Here is a 25,511-nt window from a genome sequence, read left to right on the forward strand (position 1 = left end):
ACTGCATGACTGTTGCTACTCAACAGTGTTTTTCAGTGCCTATTCAACTTGAAACATCCTGGCAGATTAAAATTGTGTGCAGGACCGAAACTCGAACTTCGGCCCTATGCCTCTTGCGGGTGAGTGCTCTACCCACTTATCTACCCAAGCATGACTCATGACCTGTCCTCACAGCTTTACTTCCCCAAGAGCCCAATCTCCCACCTTCCATACGTAACAGAAGCTCTCCTGCAAATCTGCTAGACTAGCACTCTTGAAGACAGGATATTTTGGAGATAAAGCTTATCCACAGCCTGTTGGATGTTCCCAGAATGAAATTTTCACTCTGCAGTGGAATGTGTGCACTGATATGAATCTTCCTGGTGGATTAAAACTGTGTGCTGGGCCAAGACTCAGACTCGGGACCTTTGTCTTTCACCAGCAAGTGGTCAGCTAGTTTTTATGATCTGAATGATACGAAGTTGGTCTTTATACCCAACCAAAACGAGTCACAGTGTTTTTATTGTGTAACGTAAATTGGGAGTCTATGCAGCAAAAATTTTTTATATTAGAAATTCGTGTTTAATAAATTACTTAGTCTTGCTCAATGCTTTTGTTTTATCATACTAAAAACATGTCTGTTGCATTTTCATGTTTTAGGCCGATTGATCCAGCACCAGGTTCAACCCTGCAAGTGCAAATGGATGTGGATGGTTGCAGTAAGACACTAAATGAGGTTCGTTTCCTGGAACATGTGCAGTGCAAAGTGTCTCTCCGTTTCTTCCCTCGTGGTAACCTGCGTATTCTTCTTACTTCACCAATGGGAACTACATCTACACTACTCTTTGAACGTCCACGAGATGTTGTCAGTTCCAATTTTGATGACTGGCCATTCCTTAGTGTCCATTTCTGGGGGGAAAAGGCAGATGGCCGCTGGACTCTTGAAATTATTAATGGTGGAAATCGGCGAGTCAACCAACCAGGTACTTCCTTTTACATTCAGATCATTAAAGCTTTAAATTTGTCTTGCAATTTGATAGAAAAAGTTGTATATTGTTGCAGTCCTTTATGTGCTATACTCATTTCCTCTGTCACCTGCTTTAAAATTTGTTTCTAACATGTGTAAAAATGAATTTCCCAGCAGATCAGAATTGGGTGCAAGGTGTTTTGTGGCAGCATGTGAATGTTGAATTCTGATATGTGAAAGTGGCAGTAAATAATTATAAATTTTAAGTGCAGATATTGGCTAATAAGTTTACTATTTTTTGTTTGTTTCAGGCATCTTGAAGAAGTGGCAGTTGATTTTCTATGGTACAGCAACAAATCCCATCCGCTTACGACAAAGTTTACGACTGGGTAGTGCACCTGGTATTCCAGTTTCTCAGGCTACTGCTTCACAAAACTCCTACATCTTCCCAGACTCTCAACCAACCGGATCTCCTGCTGATGACTACTTCAATGGCTTCAATCCAGGCTTTCAAAATTTTCCCAACATCTATAGTGTATCAGGTATTACATAGTACACTAATGGCCTTAAATATATTGAAGAATGCACTGGACTCTTAAAAGACTCTGAAACAAAGAAGAGTTTGGTCCATTCAGTACTTTACATGCAGTACTTGAAGTTTCATTGTCAAAAAATGTAACATCCATTTATCCAGAAAGAGCAAAATTAGTTGATAGGGAAACACTATTTTCAGTGTGTTGAGTTTCTTGCACTGAACTTAACCCATGAAATCCCAACCATACAAAACAAAAAGTGATAATTATCAAAGCTATGGACTTCTAAATAGGGAAGTTTGATTTCATGTTCTAGAACTATGTTTAAATAATAATATTTATTTTTATTATTATTTCAGGAAGCAACCCAGAAGCATCAGTTGCTCCACTTGAAGGTGATGAGATTCCAGATAATGCAGTGCAAGTAACATATGAAAAAGATAGTAGCAGCATTGCAGGTAGTTTGAAGGTGTTGCATACGTGTGATCCAGAGTGTGACTCACAAGGCTGTTACGGAAAGGGACCTACACAGTGCATTGCATGCAAACATTATAAACTGGACAAGTAAGTCCTTGTTTTCCCCTTCTTCCATTTATTTTTTTGCACAATTGTTTTATGTTTTTCATATAAGAAACTATCAATGTAACAAACTAGTTTGATCTTGCAAGCATGATAAGTCTATCGGGGATCTTGGTCATTATAAACTATACTATTTGAAGCAGTTCACTAATTATCTAAAAGATAAGTGTGTTATACTAATTTACTACAACCTTCATTCAATCTGTTTCAAGTGATGATAGAATTCTGTACACCACAACAGAACCCATAAAAGCATAGTATTGTTCACAGATCACTGAAACATTTTCTGGATTCTGTTGTGCTAAACTGAAAATAAAAGCTTTCGTACAAATTGGAAATTGGGAAGGAGAGGCGGAGGCATGGAGAGGCGCAGAGAGGGAGAGGGTAACCTGCGAGATGCACAAGAAAGGTGTGGCAGGAGGGAAATACAAAGTTAAACATCAATCTAGCAAGGTGATACATTATACTCACAATTAGGACTGATTGAGATGGTGTAGTGATAATACAACTGACTTGCATTTATACCAAATAAATTAACAAACGGCGGAGCTGATCCTCCTTGGTACGCGAAACAGGTTAGTACCCTGTTGCAGAAACAATGAAACAAACATGCCAGATTTAAACAGTCGCAAAATCCCCAAGATTGGCGATCTATTACAGAACTATGTTAGTGGCAAGAAACAATCAATGCCTTCTCTGCGTGATAGCAATGGAGATACTATCAAAGACAGTACTGCCAAAGCAGAGTTACTACGGTAAACACAGCCTTGCGAAATGCCTTCACAAAAGAAGACAAAGTAAATATTCCAGGATTTGAATCAAGAATAGCTGCCAACATGAGTAACGTAGAAGTAAATATCCTCATAGTAGTGAAGCAACTTAAAATCAATTAATAAAAGCAAGTCTTCTGGTCCAGGCTGTATACCAGTTAGGTTCCTTTCGGAGTATGCTGATGCATTAGCTCCATACTTAACAATCATATACTACCGTTCGCTCAACAAAAGATCCATATCCAAAGACTGGAAAGTTCCACAGGTCACACCAATATTCAACAAAGGTAGTAGGAGTAATCCACTAAATTACAGGTCCTTATCATTAATGTCGATATGCAACAGGATTTTGGAACATATATTGTGTTCAAACATTATGAATTACCTTGAAGAAAACGGTCTATTGACACACAGTCATCATGGATTTAGAAAACGTTAGTCCTGTGGAACGCAACCAGCTCTTTATTCTCATCAAGTGTTGAGTGCTATTGACAAGGGATTTCAGATTGATTCTGGATTTCTGGAAGGCTTTTGACACTGTACCACACAATTGTGTGTTTGTGGAATACCATCTCAGTTATGAGACTGGATTTGTGATTTCCTGTCAGAGAGGTCACAGTTCATAGTAATTGATGGGATGTCATTGAGTAAAACAGAAGTAATTTCTGGTGTTCTCCAAGGTAGTGTTATAGGCCCTTTGCTGTTCCTTATCTATATAAATGATTTGGGAGACAATCTGAGCAGCTGTCTTGGGTTGTTAGCAGATGAAGCTGCCGTTATGCGACTAATAAAGTCATCAGAAGATTAAAACAAATTGCATAATGATTTAGAAAAGATACCTGAATAGGTCGAAAATTGGTAGTTTACTCTAAATAACGAAAAGTGTGAGGTCATCCGCATGAGTGCTAAAAGGAACTCGTTAAACTTCGATTACACGATAAATCAGTCTAATCTAAAAGCTTGATACCTACGTATTACAATTACGAACAACTTAAATTGGACGCAACACATAGAAAATGTTGTGGGGAAGTCCAACCAAAGACTGTGTTTTATTGGCAGGACACTTAGAAAATGTAACAGATCTACTAAGGAGGCAGCCTACACTGCAGTTGTGCGTCCTCCTTTAGATTCAGCTGTGTGGTGTGGTATCCTTACCAGATAGGACTGACGGGGTAAGTAGAAAAAGTTCAAAGAAGGGCAGCATGTTTTGTATTATCGAAAAATATGGGAGAGAGTGTCACAGAAATGATACAGGATTTGGGCTGGACATCACTAAAAGAAAGGCATTTTTCATTGTGATGGAATCTTCTCACGGAATTCCAATCTCCAACTTTCTCATCTGAATGCGAAAATATTTCGTTGACACTGACCTACATAGGGAGAAACAATCACCATGATAAAATAAGGGAAATCGGAGCTATATGAGATTGGAATAATAGAGAATTGTGAAGGTGGTTCGATGAACCCTGTGCCAGGTTCGATGAACCCTCTGCCAGGCACTTAAATGTGATTTGCATGTAGATTTAGAGGATGGCAGTTGAAGTGCCTTTTCAGCCATTCAGATTTAGGTTTACTGTGATTTTGCTAACTCACTTTCTCACTTGAGACAACTATAAGAATCTTAGGCATCTGCAGTCAGCAAGGAAACTGGATGGTGGTGGTCGGGGTGGGTTTAAACGTGGCAAGAGGGGGCATTTGGTTGCTGCCCCAGCCCTCTCCTCCCCTGGAATCGAGATTACGAACTTTTTTTTCATTACAGAATTATCATACATTTCCAAAAATTATGAAAAACCATCAATTCTCTGGGGTGTAATAATACATTTGTGTCACCTATAAAATTTGGTTGTAGTGGCATAACATGTCTTAAAACTGATCAACCAGTTTACATATAATTTTGCAATTTTTTAAGTCTGTCCCCCTTCACACAGGTAAATTTCTGTGTATGCCAATGGTCAGGGTTGTTCCTTTGAAAATGATACAGACTATTTTATTCCGATCCTTCTCTACTGTGAGCTTGTGCTCCATCTCTAATATCTTCATCACAAATGGCATGTCACACACTAATCTCCCTTTCCTTCAAATTTGGAAGAAGCATAGTTCCAATCATTAAAAAGTGTGTGTTAATGATTTAAATTTTCTTTCCTTTCCATAAATTACCTCAAGTGATTGCCAGGATCATTACTTTGCAAAGACCAATTCCTTTCACTGTTCCTCTTTTTCTCTCAGGCTAATCATCCTGACATCCATTGTTGTTTATTTTTTCTGGTCTGTGACATGTAACTTCTAGTAGGATCAGACTGTAGTGGCGTTACAGAATGTTTCCCAGTTTGGTAACTGACAATTTGTTTAAAATTTGTTGACTGTCAATTTCAAAAACATACTTTGTTAGTGTCTGAACTGAATTTTTATGTATTTGAAGTGGCCTTTGTAGTTATTGCACCACTAACATTAAGCAACTCCTTTGAAAGGTACAGATGTTAGATTTCATTTCCTCTGTGGAAATAGTGTGTGGGAATAAATGCATTATCTCACAATGTAGTAGCATTTAATAGCTTAAGATATTTAAAGTGCTTAGTGCCAAACGCTGTTGTTCTGATTGCTCTGTATGATTTATTCCAGCACCTGTGTTAGTCGTTGCCCACCACGCAGTTTTCCTAGTCAGGGTGGTATCTGTTGGCCATGTCATGAATCCTGTGAAACATGTGCTGGTGCTGGCCAAGACAGCTGCCTTACATGTGCACCTGCTCATTTAAGAGTCACTGACCTTGCAATTTGTCTACAGCAGTGCCCTGAGGGATATTATGAAAGTGAGTTTTTTGACAAATTAATATGAATAGAACGTTACTGTTTTTACATAATTGTAACCACCATTTTCAGTGAATTAATGGGTAAATATACATCATCCTATGTTTTTCTTCTTTCTTGTATCAAAGTTTTAGGTTGTAGTTAGGAGTGCTGTTTTGAGTCTCAGCATTTAAACAGCATGGAAGACTGTAAAACCAGTGAAGTCTTCATTGAAATCTACTACATATTGAAGAATGCTTGTGCATGTTTGATGTGCTCCAAGCTGAATACATGAAGCATTAACTGTTAGGGTGAGGAAACTATGCAGAAGAAAATTTAGATTTGATGTTTGTTGACTTTCTAATTGTATTAAATAGATGTAGGTTAATGTTCTGGATTTTTTCATTTGAGACAAATGAAATTCATAGTCACTTTGAGAATTGCTGTTCAGTTTCCTCAGAAGTAAGGGGAACACTATACTCATAAGCAAATGAATTAAGACACAGCTGTGTAGGGGTGTGTTAGGTTTGCTTGATTAGATTAAGGTCAAAGTATGGGAACATGATGAAAGTACCTCATGTCTGCGGAGCATTGGGGGGAGGAGAAATCTCTATCCCCATATTAAAATAAGAGTCCACAAAGGTTACATAACTAAGGTTAAAATAGCTTAAAATGTTAAAATAGTGCATTCCTGAGTATATGATGTGCAAAGGAATATTCTCTTCAGTCCTGGGTCTGCCAGAAAGCCTCTCGCACAGAAGGACCTACAGGAAGGAATAAATATCCCGAATTAGAACTGAAACCACCATAAACAGGATAAAATTTATAAAAAGTATTAATGACCCAAAATCCCGAATGCCCCCTTACAAAACTTAACAGTCCTGGCTTAAGGGCACATCACACGTGGATCTGCAGGAAGACAGATTGGCAGTCTTTCAAACACTGCAACTCCTCAGAAAAGGGGTTATATAGACTGTGCACCAGCAAGTATGTGAGGAAAACAATGTAACCCCCTGAGTAAAGTTTGTGGCTCTCTAGTGCCTCATCTGTGAGACCAGTATGAAGCACAACCCAAAGCTAAAATGCCGGCTGGAGTGGCCATGTACTCATAAGGTTAGTGAGTGGACTGCTCACGACACCTGATGGTCTAAGTTTAGATTAATGTACCCACCAACAACAGGTCTAAGAAACCACAAACTGTCATCCACCACAGAGGAAGCTAACCTCTCTCATGTACCAGCAAAGCACTAATAATGGATTACTGTGTCATTTTAAAAATTTTGCAGATGCACCTGGATATGGGATTATGTCCTGAAAGCAGGTAGTGCTTTCCTTTTTAGAAATAATTACCATTGAAAGTGAATAACAATTATGGATGTCCCATGAACAGAAATGTGTGCCTTCCATTTCTGATACACATAGTTAATGTTAATACTGTAATTACAGTTCATGTTAAGACCTTAATTAACTATCACTGTTAATGACATGTATTGAATTCAAGAAAAATAGAATGTGATGTGTTGATAAACAGATAATTCTTTCATGGATCTTTCGTGTGGGTGGGAATAGACAAATGTTGAATGCAAGGTTACACCAGCGTAAGCTGACACAAATAAGTCAATGTAGTCATGCCAAAACTTGAAAATTACCATTAACTGTGACAGAAAATATTTGAACAAAGCCGTGGATTTTGAACAACTCATTAGAATCGAAAATGGCCACTGGAAAGATCTGTGCAGGCAAGAGAACTGCTTCCAAAAATTAAAATTGAGAATATAGTGTTTGTTGCGAGCAGTTTCATTGAACACACAGAATGTATCAGAAAAGTAAGAAATATGGTATGACTACAGAATATTTTAAATATATATTAAAAATTTTGCTTTCATATTCGTGAATTTTTCATGATCTCTGTACTAGAAATCTCTTTCCTTCTGCAAGAGACTGCCAAAGCTCATTCTGCAGCTATGAATTACCTGTGCTATCTCTGGATGACATAATATGTATGTCAAAGTGTATTTACAGCAACTAATCTTCTGACCTAGAATTGCACAACAGACCTACCTGTTACTCCATGCAGAAGTTTGAAACATGTTGTAAATGAGGCATTATCTCAGACTGTTTGCATATTGTGTAAATAACTTGTAAAAATAGAAATGGTTTGGGTTTTTATGCAACACTGTGTCAGTTTGTGGAAGACATACTATGTTTGAAAGTAGCATCTGTGTTTTCATGTCACTTACTTTACATCAACTGTGCATCAGTGCTAATTAGGCTGTACAAACAGCACGAATTATCAGTTCACATTCACTGCTTTTTTATGTTGTGACATCTGTATGTGGAAGTTTTGTGTCAAAAATTTCACTGAAAAATGAGAAATATGACTGGACATTATTTTTAATGGGTGTTGATGTACAGAAGTCTCTTTTCAATTTTAGACGCTGAACAAAACACGTGTGTACCATGTGAACCAAATTGTGGTAGTTGTCAGGATCGGCCAGATCATTGCACAAGTTGTGACCACCACCTGGTGCTATACAAAAACAAATGCTATGCTGCCTGTCCTATTTATACATATGAAATGGAAGATTACACGTAAGTACTGATCTGTAGCCTGTTTAAGATGACCACTGTGAATGTTTCCAGAACTTAAGAGCATTTCAGTTATGTACTTATCAATGATTAAATAGCCTTACGTTAAAAGTAGTTTTGGCACTAAATTGTGTTATGATGGGAGTGCTGTGATACTGATATTGTTTTATTATGTTCATAAAAAACTTCTACTTTTCCACTTTGCTGGATAATATTTGTATAGTGAACTATTTGGTAGTGTTCACTGAGCTACTTCCATAAAAAATGAAAAAAGCTGAAAGTAATCAAGAAACTGTTTTGTATGTTTGTGTGGCAGGTGGTAGCCATAAGCAAGGCACTTCTCAAACATACATTTTGTTGTCTTCACAAATGGCTTACTTTTGATTATAAAGGAATTATTTGTGTCATCTTAAAACAGCTCTGATTTGTCATTGTGACTAATGCTCACATCCAGATATCAAATGTTGCATTGACCATTTTTTGTTTTGTTTGGTTTTTACTGTCTCACACTGTGCAGTGGTAGGCACATAAATTGCTGTAGTTGACAAGTTAACACTTTCTTGTTGACAATAGTCGTAGTTGAAACCTGACTGGGCCTACTTTGTAATTAGGGAAATGCCTAACATTCCCAAGATGAGAAGATCACTAAGGCTGAAGTGTGAGTAATTTAGGCTGCTGTCTCCTTGTGGTACATGGCAGTATTTCTGGACCTGGAATATTATATTGCAGTTGAATTTAAGACCCTTGTATTTAGAACTGTCACATTTAGGCAGTTATTGTTGTCATGAAGCTAAATACAGCTTCCTCTTTGTCTAAAACACAAGATAGCCTTTAATGGGCTTACTAGACATAGGGATGCTCATACAAAAACCTGTTACTCTTTCACAGTAATTTTACAGATATTAAATGTCGTAACTAGTATTGTATCATTGGCTTAATTAAAAAATCTGGTGTTGAGTTTGCTGGTCTTGCTGCTTGTACAGTAAAAGCAGCTGAAGCTATCTTGTCTCCTTCGAAAAGTCTGTTTTTATCTGGATTCTTCAGTGGTTTAGCATTAGGCAGAGGTTTAACTGATGGTTGGCATATTACGTTATTGAGTATAAGTTTTTTGTTAGTGTTTCTTCTGGATCATGCCATAAGCTGCCATCACACCAGTATTAACAATTGCTGTGAGTTAATAATTGCTTACTGAGACATTGAGACATTAATCTACAAACTTTATTTATAGGCTTGAAGAAAAAGGATATTTCAGTGAAATGAAATTTACAGTCGCATTAAGTGTACTTCCCACACTAATTACAGCTGTGAGTAGGTGGCGTAACCATCTGTCACTCATTAATGTTCATCCAGTCTCATTTTTGTGATCGCAGACAATTCGAATGAACAGTTCCTTCAAAATAACATTTCGGTTAATTCCTATAATACTACCTTCAACATAGGCCTTAATATATTTGCAAAAATGTTGCCTTAACCTGTAACAGATATAAATACAGAACAGTAATTGTGGTAAGAAAGTGAAAAAGAAGGCACACAATTTTAGGGAGCAAATATAATTCTTAATTGGAGTATAGAGAAGTGTGAAAACTATCGGCAATCAGCTTAGCAGCCCATGCATGCAGGTTGCTGACAGGGATAATATACAGAGGAACAGAAAAGAAAACTGAGGATGTGTCGGATGGCAATCAGTTTTGCTTTAGGAAAGGTAAAGGCAAGAGAGAGGCAGGTGGATGAAATTGTGCTTCATGATGGAAACAAAGCTGAAGATAAATGAAGAAATACTCATAGAGTTTGTCAATATAGATAAAGCTCTCTATGACATAAAATGGTGCAAGATGTTCAAAATTCTGCGAAAAGGAGGAGGTAGCTGTAGCGGATGTCGGGTAATGTACAATATGTGCAAGAATCAAGAGGGAACAATGATATCAGAAAGCCAAGAACGAAGTGCTGAGATTAAAAATGGTGAGAGATGGGGATGTGTTTCACTTCTACTTTTCAATCTGTAAATAAGAAGCAATGATGCAATAAAAATAAAGGTTCAAAGTGCTGTTGAATGGGATAAACAATCTAATGAGTACAGAATATGAATTGAGAATAAACAAGAAAAGAAGACTAAAGTAATGAGAAGTAGCGGAAATGAGAATAGCATGAAGCCTAACATAAAATTAGGTAACCACGAAGTAGATGAAGTTAAGGAATTCTGCTACCTTGGACAAAGCAAAGAGAGCATGAAAACAGTGTAACATAGGCAAAGAGAGCATTCAGGGCCAAGAGAAGTTAAATGTTATCAAACATAGGCCTCGGTTTGAGGAAGAAATGTCTGAGAAAGTACTTGGTTTGGAGCACAGCATTACATGTAGTGAATCACGGGCAGTGGGCAAACTGGAACAGGGGAGAATGAAAGTGTCTGGGATGTGGTGCTACAGAAGAATGTTGAAAATTAGGTGGAGGGATAAGATAAGGAGTGAGAAAGTTCTTCGCAGAATCAGTGGAGAACAGAACATATGGAAAACAATGAAAAGGTGGTGGTGCAGGATGGTAGATCATATGTTAAAACATCAGGGAATAATCCCCATAGTACTAGAGGGAACTGTAGAGTGTAAAATCTGTAGCGGAAGACACAGAATGGAATACATCTAACCAATAACTGAGGACATAGGCTAAAAATGCAAAAGGTATGTGCTTCATTGGTGACTGCAGTTTGGTCTGTTAGCTACAGTGGAGACTAAGTAAAATATTGTATTAAAAGGGGTTTTACCTAAGCTCATCATCTTATTTTTCATGTCCTGAATATATTAATATTTGATGTTTTCACACCTACACTATGCAGTGCTCATGGTGGCACATAGTGGTGTTGAGCAGATTTTGAAACTTGAACATTTTATGTGCATGTAAGTAGATTAATACTGTAAAGACACACGTCTGCACATAAGCAGCATTAAGACTTCATTCACTGGTTAACTTTCGTAGCATTATCATCATCTAGTCAAACATAATTGAGCCATATTGATGAGTCGTTGTCATCTTCCATCATCAATTTTTCAACATTATAAGCATCATACACTCATCATAGTTGACTAGTATGACATAGTTTTCACCAGATTATCATAATACAATTGAAACTAGTTGTAGAGTGAAATAAAGTCGTACATTAACTTCCAAGTGGTCAGGTCTTCCTTTTTCAAATACTTACAAGCTGAGGAGCACCACCTGCACACAATATGCCAATATTAATATCAGTTAATGTTGCAGAAGTAGTTCATAAATGATTTATAAGTAAAGTAACAATGTACCAAATAGCAGAGGCATTGAGCTGTTGACGGGCACATAAACAAGATTGAAAACTTTGCTAGCTTTTGGGTGAATACTTTTTTAAGACGTAGGATTCTTCATAAAGTTAGCAGAATTTTCAGTCTTGTTTATTTGCCTGTCAAAGACTCAATGCCTCTACTATTTGGAGGTTTGTTACCTCTACTCCTAAATTATTTATATTCTGTGAGAACTTTCCATAGTATATTTATGAAACAAGTTCCATGTGCGTTATGCTGATCAGGCTTGCTATATTTGACTCTCTTCAGGTTGATGCTGCAAGTATTGTTCAAATGGTTCAAATAGGTCTGAGCACTATGGGACTTAACATCTGTGGTCATCAGTCCCCTAGAACTCAGAACTACTTAAACCTAACCAACCTAAGGACATCACACACAGCCATGCGCGAGGCAGGATTCGAACCTGCGACCATAGCAGTCGCGCGGGCAAGCATTTTGGGCTACTTAATGTATTCCACTACAACAAAACCAACTTAACTTCTCTATTATTTAGTTGGTTGCCTTGATCTGGTATGCTCTTGAGAATCATCATCTACAGGACAATAATGATGTACAAGAAGTTAGAACAGATGAATCTTCATGGCTCTCTTTGATGAGATTTCCACCAGACTTTATCATTTTTTATTTGCTAGCATATGTATTGATGAACTCCAAAATACACTTCAGTACAAAACATGGTAAAATAATTTTAAACTGTAGAAATGATACCATGTAACACCTTAAGCTGCTGCTGAAAGTATTCTTCAATTTGCTACTGGTTTCAGTCAAAGACCATTACCCACCACCTGTTACACAGACATCATGGATACTGGAAAATTTCAAATGGAAAAGGGCATTATGAAATTGTGGTGAAAATACGAACAATTTTTGCAGTTTTAGTTTAATATTAATGTTGGTATATTTTGTGTTGGTAGTGGTCTTCATCTTCAAGGATTTAAAAAAGGAAGACTTGACCACCTGGAAGTTGCTACACAACTTAATTTCATTCAGAAACTATTTCAGTAGTGAAACTTCCTGGCAGATTAAAACTGTGTGCCTGACCGAGACTCGAACTCGGGACCTTTGCCTTTCGCGGGCAAGTGCTCTACCATCTGAGCTACCGAAGCACGACTCACGCCCGGTACTCACAGCTTTACTTCTGCCAGTATCTCGTCTCCTACCTTCCAAACTTTACAGAAGCTCTGGAAACATCCCCCAGGCTGTGGCTAAGCCATGTCTCCGCTATATCGTTTCTTTCAGGAGTGGTAGTTCTGCTAGGTTCACAGGAGAGCTTCTGTAAAATTTGGAAGGTAGGAGACGAGATACTGGCAGAAGTAAAGCTGTGAGTACCGGGCGTGAGTCATGCTTCGGTAGCTCAGATGGTAGAGCACTTGCCCGCGAAAGGCAAAGGTCCCGAGTTCGAGTCTCGGTCGGGCACACAGTTTTAATCTGCCAGGAAGTTTCATATCAGCGCACACTCCGCTGCAGAGTGAAAATCTCATTCTGGAAATATTTCAGTAGTATTATGATAATCTGGTAAAAATAATTAAGACATACTGGTTAACTACAGTCAGCAAACAATACAAAATAAAAAGTATCAGATAAGTAGGAGAAAAATAGAATTAATAAAAGAAGAGCTAAAACCAGAAATGAAAATATGTGGTCTTACAATGTGCCACTCGAACAGCCAACAAGATTAGACAAATATTTTGTGAAACAGGAGTAAAATATTTTTGTGACTGAAAATACAATTCGGTCCAATTCAGAGCATAAATCTGAATCAATATCCCACTACCATCATTCAGGCTGCAGTGCAGTTGTTGCAGTATATATTATATTGGACAAACCATCATAAAAATACGTACACAACACAAACAACATTTTAAAATCAATGAAAGCAATCTGTTGATGTTGACTGCACATTTAAGAGATGAAAAACACAAAGCAGATAAAATTCATATTAGTGTTGTTATTTTATGAAAGACAGGGAAAGGTGAAATACATGGACCTTCTGTAATAGCTTGAAATTTTTTTTTCATCATCATACTAAAGAATCAAATTCCATTTTGAGCAGATGAATTAAACTGAAAACAATATCACAAATTTCTGAGATATGTTGTTACTAAGGTACTTCTAGAATTAGGGCCACTTGATTAGAATTAAGTCTGCAGCATTATTGAGTTCTTCATATTTTATGCTAAATAATGTTAATTATTCTTTGATGTTACACAGGATGTACATAAAGTCTGGGAACACTTTCAATTATTTACTTTCAGTTATTTGCTTTGCTTTCAGTTATTTGCTTTGCTTTCAGTTATTTGCTTTGCTGTCAGTTATTTGCTTTGCTGTCAGTTATTTGCTTTGCTGTCAGTTATTTGCTTTGCTTTCAGTTATTTGCTTTGCTTTCAGTTATTTGCTTTGCTTTCAGTTATTTGCTTTGCTTTCAGTTATTTGCTTTGCTTTCAGTTATTTGCTTTGCTTTCAGTTATTTGCTTTGCTTTCAGTTATTTGCTTTGCTTTCAGTTATTTGCTTTGCTTTCAGTTTTTTTATATATATATATATATATATAGACACACACACACACACACACAGTGTAGTTTGGTAATTTGCCAATAGTCAGCGCTGGTTGCAAAAATGGAGAGTTTAGGTGCAGAGCGAACTGTTTCATAAAATGGTCTCCCTAATCACCAGATCTCACTCTGTGATATTTTTTTTTTTTTCCTGTGGGGGACACATCAAAGATCTGGTACGTGTACCGCCTCTACCACATGATGTAACAGAGCTCCGGGAGAGGATAAGGGAAGCGACTGCCACAATTGACGATGCCATGCTGGGACGGGTATGGGAAGAATTCGATTACCGTATTGATGTCTGCTGGGTCACTTGTGGTTACAACTTGGGCTGTTAACAAGAAATTGTTGTATTGTTCTGCAGTTCTGAAATAATCTTTTCACCTGAAACTTTCCATATCCACTACATGTGTACAACAGGTGCTCGTTGCACATTCAAGAGCAATTTTAGCAGCGGTTTGTGGGTTCGTGATACCATTTCTACAATTTGTCAGGGCTGAGAAAAACAATCAACAAAAAATATTTTACAATTTTATACATTTGAAATATAGGAGAAATCAGTTTATTGATCATTTAGAAATAAAACCATGCCATGAGAAATAGTTTCCTCTTTGATACACAACACAGCTGTGTCAGATGAACATAAATGGAGCAACTGGTAGTAATTTTGCAAGGCGCTATTCCGTGTTTTCGGTGTATACTTGTATGTCTATTGTCACTGAAATACCTTAAGATTGCGAATCTTGATACAGTTAGACTAGCTCATTTGTATTTCACATTCATTTCCAGAGAAATAAAGAATTTTCTTAACCAGGAGATCAAATATGTATATTTCACACATTTGTTAACAGATGTGCACCATGTCATGCATCATGTGAAACATGTAATGGGTCGAGTGAAACACAGTGCTTGACCTGCCGACCTGGCAGATTTGAGCTGGCTGGAACATGCCTAGCCAGTTGTCCTGATGGATACTATGCTGACAAGAAACGACGTGAATGTGTTCGCTGTGCATTTGGCTGTGCCAGCTGCAGTGGTAATGTTTGCTTGGCGTGCAAGGAAGGCTGGACACTCAACCGCAAAGGCAGATGTGTTCCTGAAGGAAACGTTCATTGTACTAGATGTAAGTATCAATGAACGCAGCACTGTGTGTAACTGTTTTACATTCTTCTAGATTCTTTTTTTCTTCTTGCCCTCACAATAGGTGATTATCTCTCATCTTGGGGTCTGAGTGTACTTTTTTTAACCTTCCCCAACTTCTCCCTCTCTCCTTCCCAATGAAAGAAGTAATAGTTCTGAAGGCTAGGGTACTGCCATGTAGTTCCATGTGTTTCAGTGAGCAGCACTAAGTATTTTGTCTCCTGTAAGTATGTACTTGTTCTCACAATAACAGTTACTGTCGATAGGCACACACGCAAAAGTACATGACAATCTCTTGGTATTCAGAACTATTGTTTCCTTTCTTGGGAAGGAGAGAGGGCTTGTGTGGAAGCGGGTTAAAAAGGAAGAGCAGGTCACTCAAACCTCAGGATCAGAGGAGACCCACCTCTACATTTCTTTCCATGCTTCCACTTTGTGTGAAATGTGTCCTTTAATCATAGGCTATAAGCTACAGTATGTATTCTCGCATATTTTAAAAGCGCCCCTCCTCATTCTTTTGGCTAGTTATCACACTTCGATTAAACTGTATGTCTAAGTGGTCACCGATATTTTCCTTAGGTTCTATGATCATTTGTTTCACCAAAGATTCTTAGTTGGGGCCCCCAGTTGCTAATTTCATAATGCAGAGCCACCTGTACAAGTAAAACTTGTTCACTAAGCACAGACACTTACATTAATTCATCTCCCTTTATACAGTGGATATTTACTGCATATGGTTTTTCTGAGTTAAGTTTTTATAAAGACTTTCATGTTCATATTTGTGGTTTATAGAATCTCTAGCACATACTTCCTCGATAAATTTTTTGCATCAGTGTTGTTTGATTTTAAACTGCCAGTGCAGGTGCCACTATATTTAGGGGGAATTGAGGAGATTTTCATGTGCTATTGTGAAAACTAAAGCAAATCTGGCTTGATATTGAAGCATATACTTCATTATTTAGAACAATAAACAAAGTTGATACTAAGCTCAGTGCATCCCATTCTGAAAGCTATTCACAAATGTGAAGTGAACACGTTTCCAATCATGACAGTTACAAGAAAGTTCATCTTGTGTAGCGGTATCAGAAAGTTGCTGCAAGTGGTTGTGTCCTAAGGGGCAACTGTAGCAATGTTCCTAAGGCACCAACTGTATATTGTGTAGATGCTGCTTACTCTACGTATATGAATAATGTGCTAACTGCCCCCCCCCCCCCCCCCCCCTTTTCCCCGGACCTCCCCCCTGAATGCAAGATGTTCTGTCCAGGAAAGGTAATATGAAAGGAGAACTTTGGGCACTACATTCATCGTACTTCCAAAACATAACAAGTGTGTTAAACATCACAATTATTGCTATTATTACATCTAATTCCACATAGAAGATGCATAAGGATTGTTATCATTTTCTGTTAGGATGAAAATAACTGCAAAGGACTCTTGCATTTCTGTTATACCACAATAAATATTGGTAAGCGATATCATCATCATCATCATCATCATCATCATCATGGTACTCATCTTACTTTCCAAAACTGCTTCAATTACATGTTGGTTACTGGAAGCTAATCAAAGCAAAGAAACTGTACCAGGGATCTTTTTCAGATGAAGCTAAAAGTCTACATAAAGGAGTGTTCATGTGGTATGGAACAATGATATATTTTTAGCAGTTGGTAGGAAATATACATACATTTAAGTAAAAATAGTGTCTAAATGGAGATCATTTGTAGAACATTAAATGGCAATGATAGAACAAAGAAAAGTCATCAGTTTGCTGTCATGTTTTTGTTTTTGAATGAGTGCTTATCCATAATTTTAACAAATTGTTTCTATCATTTAAGTGCGTACTTTATTATTCTGGAACTGGCCATAAACAGTAAAATCTTGTTAGAACAACAACTTTTGTGGTTTTCTTCATTTTGTGAAAATGTTAATGATAGAATGAAATGCATAATCAAAACCTTCTGTTGTCTGCCAGTCTCATGTTTAGATGTAATTAAAGACGTCAGAATTGGTTATTGTGAGTCAGATGTAGCAAAGGTGATCACTGTTGAATAAAGGATTACAAAGGCAGTAAAGTCTAATTAATTCATAAGGTAGACAAGTATATACCGTATTTGTTGGTATAAAAGACGCACCCCAATTTTTAAGACTTTCTTTTATGGTAATACATCTACTGCAAAACAATTTTAATACACACACATCAGATATCTAGGCAATATATGTAGGAAAAAGTGCCCATCTTTTAACTTTTGTCCCCAAATCAACAAAATTCATCATCACTGCTGAAGAAAGAAATACTTGAAGACACCATGTCAGAATCTGAATCCTCATACAGTAAATTATTCTGTGTACCTTCCAATGCATTACTGATTATACACTTCTTAAACAATTTAATAACTGTTTCAGTTTTTATACAGTCCCATGAAGCTTTGAACCACTCACAAACTTGAGAAATGCTGGGTCTCTTCCTTCTTCCTGACAGTGTAGTTTCAAAACCTGTAGATTGAATCTGTCTGTTCCACTCTTCCTTCATAAGTCCCTTAACACTCTGCTATCCGGTGACAACACAGTGGTGTCATGCGCGAAATAGCTGTCAACAGCCGGCGACACCACAGTGGTGTTGTGAGCATAGTATCACGCAGTGGCCGGCGACAGCACTTCAGTATCTTTTGCATTCCGTTTTTGTTTTGTTTAGGTAACAATAAGTTACACACATCAACAAGTTTTTTTGGTTTTATAAGTACTTGTACCCTTCCATCATGGCAGACAAGAGAGACAATAGGATTATTTAAGATGAATGCGTGGACATCTTGTCTGACATTCTGGACGACTTGACCAATTGGAAGGAAGACATTTGATAACAAAAAAATGAATGTGAAGCAGAATCGTCAGAAGATAGTGAAATATGTCCAAGAAGAATTCAGTGAACTCTACGGTTACCAACTGATTCAGCTGAATCGGGTGAAGAAGGCAGTGCACAGTGGTCAGACTTTGATTTACCGAGGACCAATAATAAATTTGAAGAACCTCCGGGTCCAAACATATTTCCCAAAGCTACACAGAGCATCGAGGATATCGTATAATTATAAAAGGGGAACGATCTATTTGAATATATTAGTAATGAAACCAACAAGTACTTCAGTCAAAATTGCAATAGAAGGAAACTGGATTTTAAAAAATGGTAAATTTGTCGACATTACGGGACCTGACCTTAGAAAATGGTTTGGTCTTGCTATCCTTATGGGAACTGTAAAAAGAGCAAGGATCGGTGGTTATTGGTCAACAAATTCATTGATAGACACACCGATATTTCGCAAAACGATGTCCCACAACCGACTCAGACAAATATTATCATTTTTACATTTTTCCGACGGCAACAATCAACTGCATAATAACTGCTTTGAAAAGAAATTTGTAATTGATTATTTTTCCAAAATGTTTAAAGAAATGTTTAATCTATGTTAATTCATCTCAGTTGATGAAGGAATGATACCATGGCATGGACGATTAGATTTTAAAGTTTACAATCTGTCGAAAATTATGAAATACAGCATGCTCATTCAGATGCTGTGTGACTAGAGTACGGGATACATTTCCTCATTCGAGATATATTCCGGCACTGGGCAGCCTTCAGCAAAAAAAGTGATGGAACTATTGACAACTTCTGATGGAAAGTGGCATTACCTCTGCATGGATAGTTATTATAACAGTGTCAAACTTGCAGAGAAGTTACTAGAAAAGAAAATTAGAGTTTGTGGAATGATACAGCAAAATAGAGGATTTCCAGAAAATTAAAATGCGCAAAAGTCAACGTGTTTGAAGCCTGTTGTCGACAACAAGGTGACAAGCGGCTGGCAACAAGCCAAGCAATCCGAATTAGTGCTGCCGGCACCAAGCGAATAAATTTGTATGAGGCATGTGGACTGCAAAGTATTAAATGTTCTGTTTATACAGCATCTAATGGTTGAAGTAAACTAGTTAGCCCTCCTGGAACTACAACTAATTGAATCTTCAATTCGTTTGCTCTGTTTTTAACATCTTGTGTTCTGTGAGAACAAAACTGATCCCATACTAACAGAATGGCCTTCTTTAGACAGCCTCCAGGTCACCTAGACCAAATTCTATTCATCCGCAACCTCATTCCTCGTTCATCCATCCAACCAACTTCTATTGTGTACATGTACAAATACTCCTTTTGGCAATTGTTCCTTAGGAAAAATCATACTTGCAAAAATTAAAACTGACAGCAGTTTTGTCACATTTCTACAGGAGGGTAAAGAGCTGCGTAATCAGTCTTTTTGTACCCCAAAATTTTAACAATGTGTTTTGTGCCATTATATTCCACAGTTGCATTAGAAGGCATATCATTAGCACATCTTGTCCCTCTTTCCTTGCATTAATGGCAAGTTGATGAAATTTGACAATTTGTTCTTCGTACTCAGTTAGCGTCTTTTGTGATATTTTTGTCTTGATCCACATTGAAAGCCGGGACCTCTTAATAAATCTTGAACACTGTAATGCTGATCCAATTAAGCTGACCATCCCTTTGTTAATGGAAAATGCTTCTGTTGCTGAATTATCATTTTCACAGAAACAAATTTTCACTTGTCTACTTTCTGAAATCCATGTATTGAGTTCTACTTATAGTTTTTGCCAATTAACTGTTCCATTTATCTGATTATGTTCACTATGAGATGCCTTTTTTTGAAACATCTTCCTGATTCTGCCAAGTTCTTATCATTTCTTTCAGCTGGAAGTGGCCCGAAATTTGTTTGTGCAGCCCTGTTTATGTGCTCTTTAGCATATGCAATCACTTCCAGCTTAAATGCAGTAGTATAGCAATGCCACTTATCAACTATAGTCTGCAAATAAAACCACAATATAGGTGTAACACAAGTGAATCTCCACACTAAACACAACGACTGAAGCGTGAATGAACAATGTAAGAACAGTTAATGCTGGCACATGTGCATCCATTAAACTCTGTACAATTGGTATGCTCAAAATTTGTAAGAAAATTAACAATGAATTGCTCACAGCTGAAATGGAGAAATTTTGAAGAAATGGAGCTTATAGCTACCTATCTTAACGTGTTACTGGCATATGACACACATCCAGTTTTTGGGCCTGTTTTAAAATTTAAATGTCAACAGATTCAGTATCTATGTTGATGTGAACTTTTAATTTCACAAAGGAAGTGAAACAAGTATAGGTAAATACTTACTACAGCTTCACAGAAGCAAGTGATCATTAGAATAATTAAAAGTGATAGGTAAATTTCTTTATGTTGTGTGAAAAGATTGGGCATTCCTCTCTCTTTTGTCACAAATCTGTGAAGAAACAATGAAGAAACTCCAAAATGGTACAGTAGCATATATACTCTACTGTGCGCATTGCCATAGCGAAGGAGGCATTCAATGGAAAGAGGAGACTGTTATGAGGCAAATTAGATAAAGGTGTAAGGAAAAGGACTGGCAAATGTTTTGTCTGGATTGTGGCAGAAACATGGACGCTGAGATGAGATGATGAAAAATGGTTGGAAGCATTTGAGATTTGTATGTGGAGGAGAATGGAGAGAATAAGCTGCATGGAAAGGGTGAGTAATGAAAGAATATTGGAAAGGGTTGGTGAGAGAAGATGTCTGCTGAAAGTTAAAAGAGAAAGGAAAAAGAACTGGTTAAGGGAGTGCTTGCTAGCAGATGCTTTGGAAGGACTGGTTTGTGGGACAAGACTGAGAGGAAGAAGGAGACCAAGATGATAGACAACATAGAGGGAAGAGAAAATAATGCGGACCTGAAGAGGATGACAGCAGACCAGACAGCCTGTAGAACTACCATGTGAAAACCTGCCTTTTGGGATAACAATGATAACGACGATGATGATGATGATGATGATGATGATGATGTGCACCTTGCAGTGATATGTAAAATACACATATGAATATATAAGTGTAGACTTAAAATAACTTTAGGATATCAAATAATCAGATATGAGTAAAAGTTTCCTGTGCCAGAAGTTGATTTGTGGATGAAACATGCATTATGAAATAATTGGTGAATGAGAGCGTAGGGAGTTACAGAAAATTTGTAGTGAGAATTGGTATGAGTCGTCATATCTACCCAGATTATTATGAAATTAAAAAGGAAGTTGTAACAAACAGCTATGCCAATCTTACCTTAATTAAAAACTATCTGAAACAACAGTCAAGACAAAATATGGCTGTTGCATAAAGTTTCATAGGCTGTGCCTGGAAAATGTTGAGTTGTACTTGCAAATGTAGAGGAGGAGGAGGAGGAGGAGGAGGAGGAGGAGCAGGAGGCAGCGACAAACATAGTTTTGAGAGTATAATAATGTGAGCCACTCAATTTGGCCTGTACTGGCATCTAATAAAATGGGAACCAGGAGAAAGATGATGAGAATGTAATGTTCTTTAGTTGAGACACCAAAAATTATCTGAGAACAAATGAAAGCCAAGCAGTGAAGTATTCAACTTGAATACTTTAACTTCTGTATAAAAATTTAAGACAAGAAGAATGGAAAGAGGAAATGTAGATATATTTCCAGTTCTTGTTTCTCAGACCTGCTGTCATCTCTCTTTTCTTTCTTTACTTTGGTGCTCCTGTAACTTTTTTTCTGTGATTTAAATTGATTCCATCATTCAAGTAAATTTTACTAAGTGAAAACTGTGACATATTTTCATTTTCCTGGCATAATACTGTGATCAAACTTCTGTTAGGGTACTCCAAAAACCAAAGACTGCTAGGTCTCAGGTAATCTACTTCAGCCATAAAGGTTTGTAAATTTGTGTCACATGAGCACATCATAAAGAACTTTGGAAGCATATTTTATAAATGAGTATTTTGATATAAAATTAATGATGAGTATTAAAAATTGGACAAATACAAGTAGGACTTGCAATCTGAGGTTTCCATGCAAAATTATTCATGTATCTAGATGTTATTATTATTATTATTATTTCATGTTGTTCAGTGGCCTAGTCTTTCTGTTGGACCTCACTTTGGTGACTTGCATGCCCCTAATCTACCCCAATTATCCAACCAAGATATGGGACCTACAGTTTAAAATTGAATCCAAATCAGGTGTTGTCTTTGGCAACTCCTCGCTTCATTGAGAGATGAAGGCTAGATTAAACCAAAAACTGAAAAATGCTTGGTCCAATTGAGATGTGGTAACATTAAGTCTCCGTTTCCAGGAGTGCACTTCACTGCTTGACAACCAGCCCCTACATGTACTGTATGTAGGTAGTTCATCTGCCGATTTTGATGAGTGAGTTTGCTAGTAACAAAATCTGTGACACACGTGGTCGAATCTTTTAACTACATTGACATCCACTTCCAGTGGACTGTACACCTTCGTATTCGAAATAAATTTCAGCATGATACTTATACCCATTCCTGAGAGAAAGATCTTAACAGTCAGCCAGCCAGCCAGTCAGTCTGTCAAACAGACAGATGGACAACAGAGTGATATTAGAAGGGTTCCATCTTTACCGATTGAGATATTTAAACCTCAAAACTGCACATTAAAGCACATTGGTTTGCTAATTTTATGAGGTGAAGTATGATATATCATCTTACCTTCTCGGTGTGGTGACCATCGTCACTGTGCCACAAGCAGGAAGGCACGATTCTGCAAACGCCCTTTATTTTAAATATTTACTACTGCTCTTTTGTACACTGTTTACATCTTGACACAAGTGATGGGGAATGGCTCTATGGCATCACCTTTTGGTGCTAACTTGTCAAAAAGAAACTTTTTCACCTGAGGATGCATCTTCAAGTGACACAAAGCCAATTGTGACTTTCATTAAAAAGTACTCTACAGCCAGTGCAGATTATATATTTCAAAATGTGGAAATTTGGCTGTGGTTGCCCACAGTTTAAAATAACATGCTTGGAGCACTTCAGCCAGCAACAACATTGTACTCTGTCATCAGATGGACTGCAGACCCTACTTCAGAGTGCAGACAAGCCTCTGACCGCCATGTTCTGAGACAAGGTATGGGTTTCCAAATTCTTGTCACCAACTCATGGTTTCACTGACTATCAACCACTCTCCATGTATAAATGATACTTAGTTGAAACCCTCAGCTGCCGACAGGTGTTGTTGATATATCTCGATGGGAACACTTGTCGGCAGCTGAGGGTTTCAACTAAGTATCATTTATTGTAGAGAAGCTGCAACGGTCGTCAATGGTATCTGTTCTTTCAAGAACAGTTACTGTCTTCATATACTTTCCATGTAGGTTCACAACAGTAGCGCGCAAACAGTTGACCAGCTTTATCGTTTCCAATATTTTCATTTTCAGATGCCAAGAAATAACAATTTTCCCATTGTCAAAGTCATTTGTGTTACTGGATTTTCCCACTTGTGTTTCATATCACTGCTACGCGATTCCCCATTTGTCTCTTCTCACTACATAAAGTATCCTTACAGCATCATGTGCGTCCCAGCACCACCAGGGGGGCATTTAGTCACACAGTGGGTGGTGGTCATAATGTTTCAGCTCATTAGTGTAATGGGTGCGTGACATTAATTCCAGTGACACCTTGGAAGATCTTACATGGAATGTACCTATTAGATATTAATATTGCACACAGTGGCTTTATTATGTTAGTGGATTTTAAAGAATAGTGCTAATACCAGACAGTGCACCAAAACGGGCTACCAGTTAAAAAGAATGAAGTGTGACTTTGACTCAAGTTTTACATACGTTTTGATATGAGTTGCTTGGTTCCAGCTGGCATTTTGTCAATTGTTTCAGTTTCAGGGATTGTAGTTTACTGGAAGACTTGGATTTGTTTGTTGATTTTACCCAATCGTAAGTCTGAGATATAGTTACTAATGTTCACTGTTTTTCTTCAGCTGAATACTACACATCTGGGCTGTGTGCACGGTGTCACGAAAACTGTGATACCTGTTCAGGACCTGGAGCAGATCGCTGCCTCTCCTGCGTCTCCCCACTGCTGCTGCAAGGTGCCTCCTGTGTGGTACAGTGTGAAGAAGGAAGGTACCCTGAGAGAGGAATTTGCATGCCTTGCCTGCACACGTGTACAGCCTGCGAGTCACGTACCAACTGCACCTCTTGTCGAGCAGGACTCCACCTACAGAGTGGAGAATGCAGGGCAGCTTGTGCTGATGGGTAAATCTCTTATGTGGAAATTTTCCACTGAGAAAGAATTTTTTTAGTTACATGTGATCAAAAAGTGTAGATGTTTTACCACAAGACTTAAAGAATGGTTGAGATGATGTAGAAGTGATAAAGGTAGTATTATGCCACTACTGTGTGCCTACAGATGTATTTCCCTTGTAGTAGTTGCCTTCTTTACATATTTGTAAAAGATGTGTGAAAAAAAGTGTGACTGTATTTTTTGCTTCAAAGATGCTACCATTTCTTTTTTTCAGGTATTACAGTGACAGGGGTATCTGTGCTAAATGTTACCTCAGCTGCATGACTTGTAGTGGTCCTCGCCGTGATCAGTGTGTGACATGCCCAGCTGGGTGGCAGCTAGCAGCTGGAGAGTGCCATCCAGAATGTCCAGAAGGCTTCTTCAAATCAGACTTTGGTTGTGAGAAGTGTCACCATTATTGTAGGACTTGCAAAGGTAATAACAACAATTCAGTATGTTACCACACAAACTATGTCACAGGTCTAAATTTAAGCAATACTTTGGATCCAACACTCATTTTATTAAGATATTACCAGGCAACAAATTTTAGAGGTGATAATTTGTGAGTTTTAAATGCTGTCATCAGGAGTTAAGTAATTCTCAGTTAGTATCTGAGGGATTTTTAATGACAGGTAGCAATGTATGTGGCACCTCAAGAGCTCATTCAGATGGCTGTGTGACTATGTAGCCACTCAAAAGTGAATATAGGAATCAATAAATTATCTATTCTTTAATAAATTATTCAGAGAAGTCCAATACTGTGATGAATCTAGGACTTGTTTCATGTCACTGTATTGGATGGCTAGTGAAGTGCAGTTTTCTGCCTTTAATTGTATGAGAAATATGTTCTAGTCTGACCACTATATCTCGTCATTGTGAAACGTAAAAGACTGACAGATGCTGTATGCAGTCAGCATGTTTCTGGTGAGTCCTACATGAAATATTAACCCTTCAAGCCGGTAGTTTCCGGGTGCGTGCCTAGCCTACTGGCGGTAGTTTATGTAGCTGGCTGGCCCCAGCATGCCGTGTTTCAGTGATGGGAATTACTTGTTCAAATGTTATGAAAATTTCAGGAATTGGTATCAAAACATATTTATTACGATTAA

The 25,511-nt window shown here is 37.7% G+C and overlaps 1 protein-coding gene across 1 annotated transcript; it reads left to right on the plus strand.

The window, feature by feature from the left end:
- Window positions 1-639: 639 nt before the first annotated feature.
- LOC124770988 (furin-like protease 2) lies at window positions 640-25,511 on the plus strand (the record flags this gene model as incomplete). The annotated part of the gene is made up of 10 exons (XM_047249257.1): window positions 640-962; window positions 1,258-1,488; window positions 1,839-2,043; window positions 5,448-5,635; window positions 8,048-8,204; window positions 14,929-15,200; window positions 24,101-24,377; window positions 24,641-24,941; window positions 24,992-25,045; window positions 25,479-25,511. Coding segments are annotated over 10 exons (2,041 nt in total), but the record flags the coding sequence as incomplete, so codon positions are not given.

Source organism: Schistocerca piceifrons, unplaced genomic scaffold (assembly GCF_021461385.2).
Source record: "Schistocerca piceifrons isolate TAMUIC-IGC-003096 unplaced genomic scaffold, iqSchPice1.1 HiC_scaffold_849, whole genome shotgun sequence".
Lineage (NCBI taxonomy): Eukaryota > Metazoa > Arthropoda > Insecta > Orthoptera > Acrididae > Schistocerca > Schistocerca piceifrons.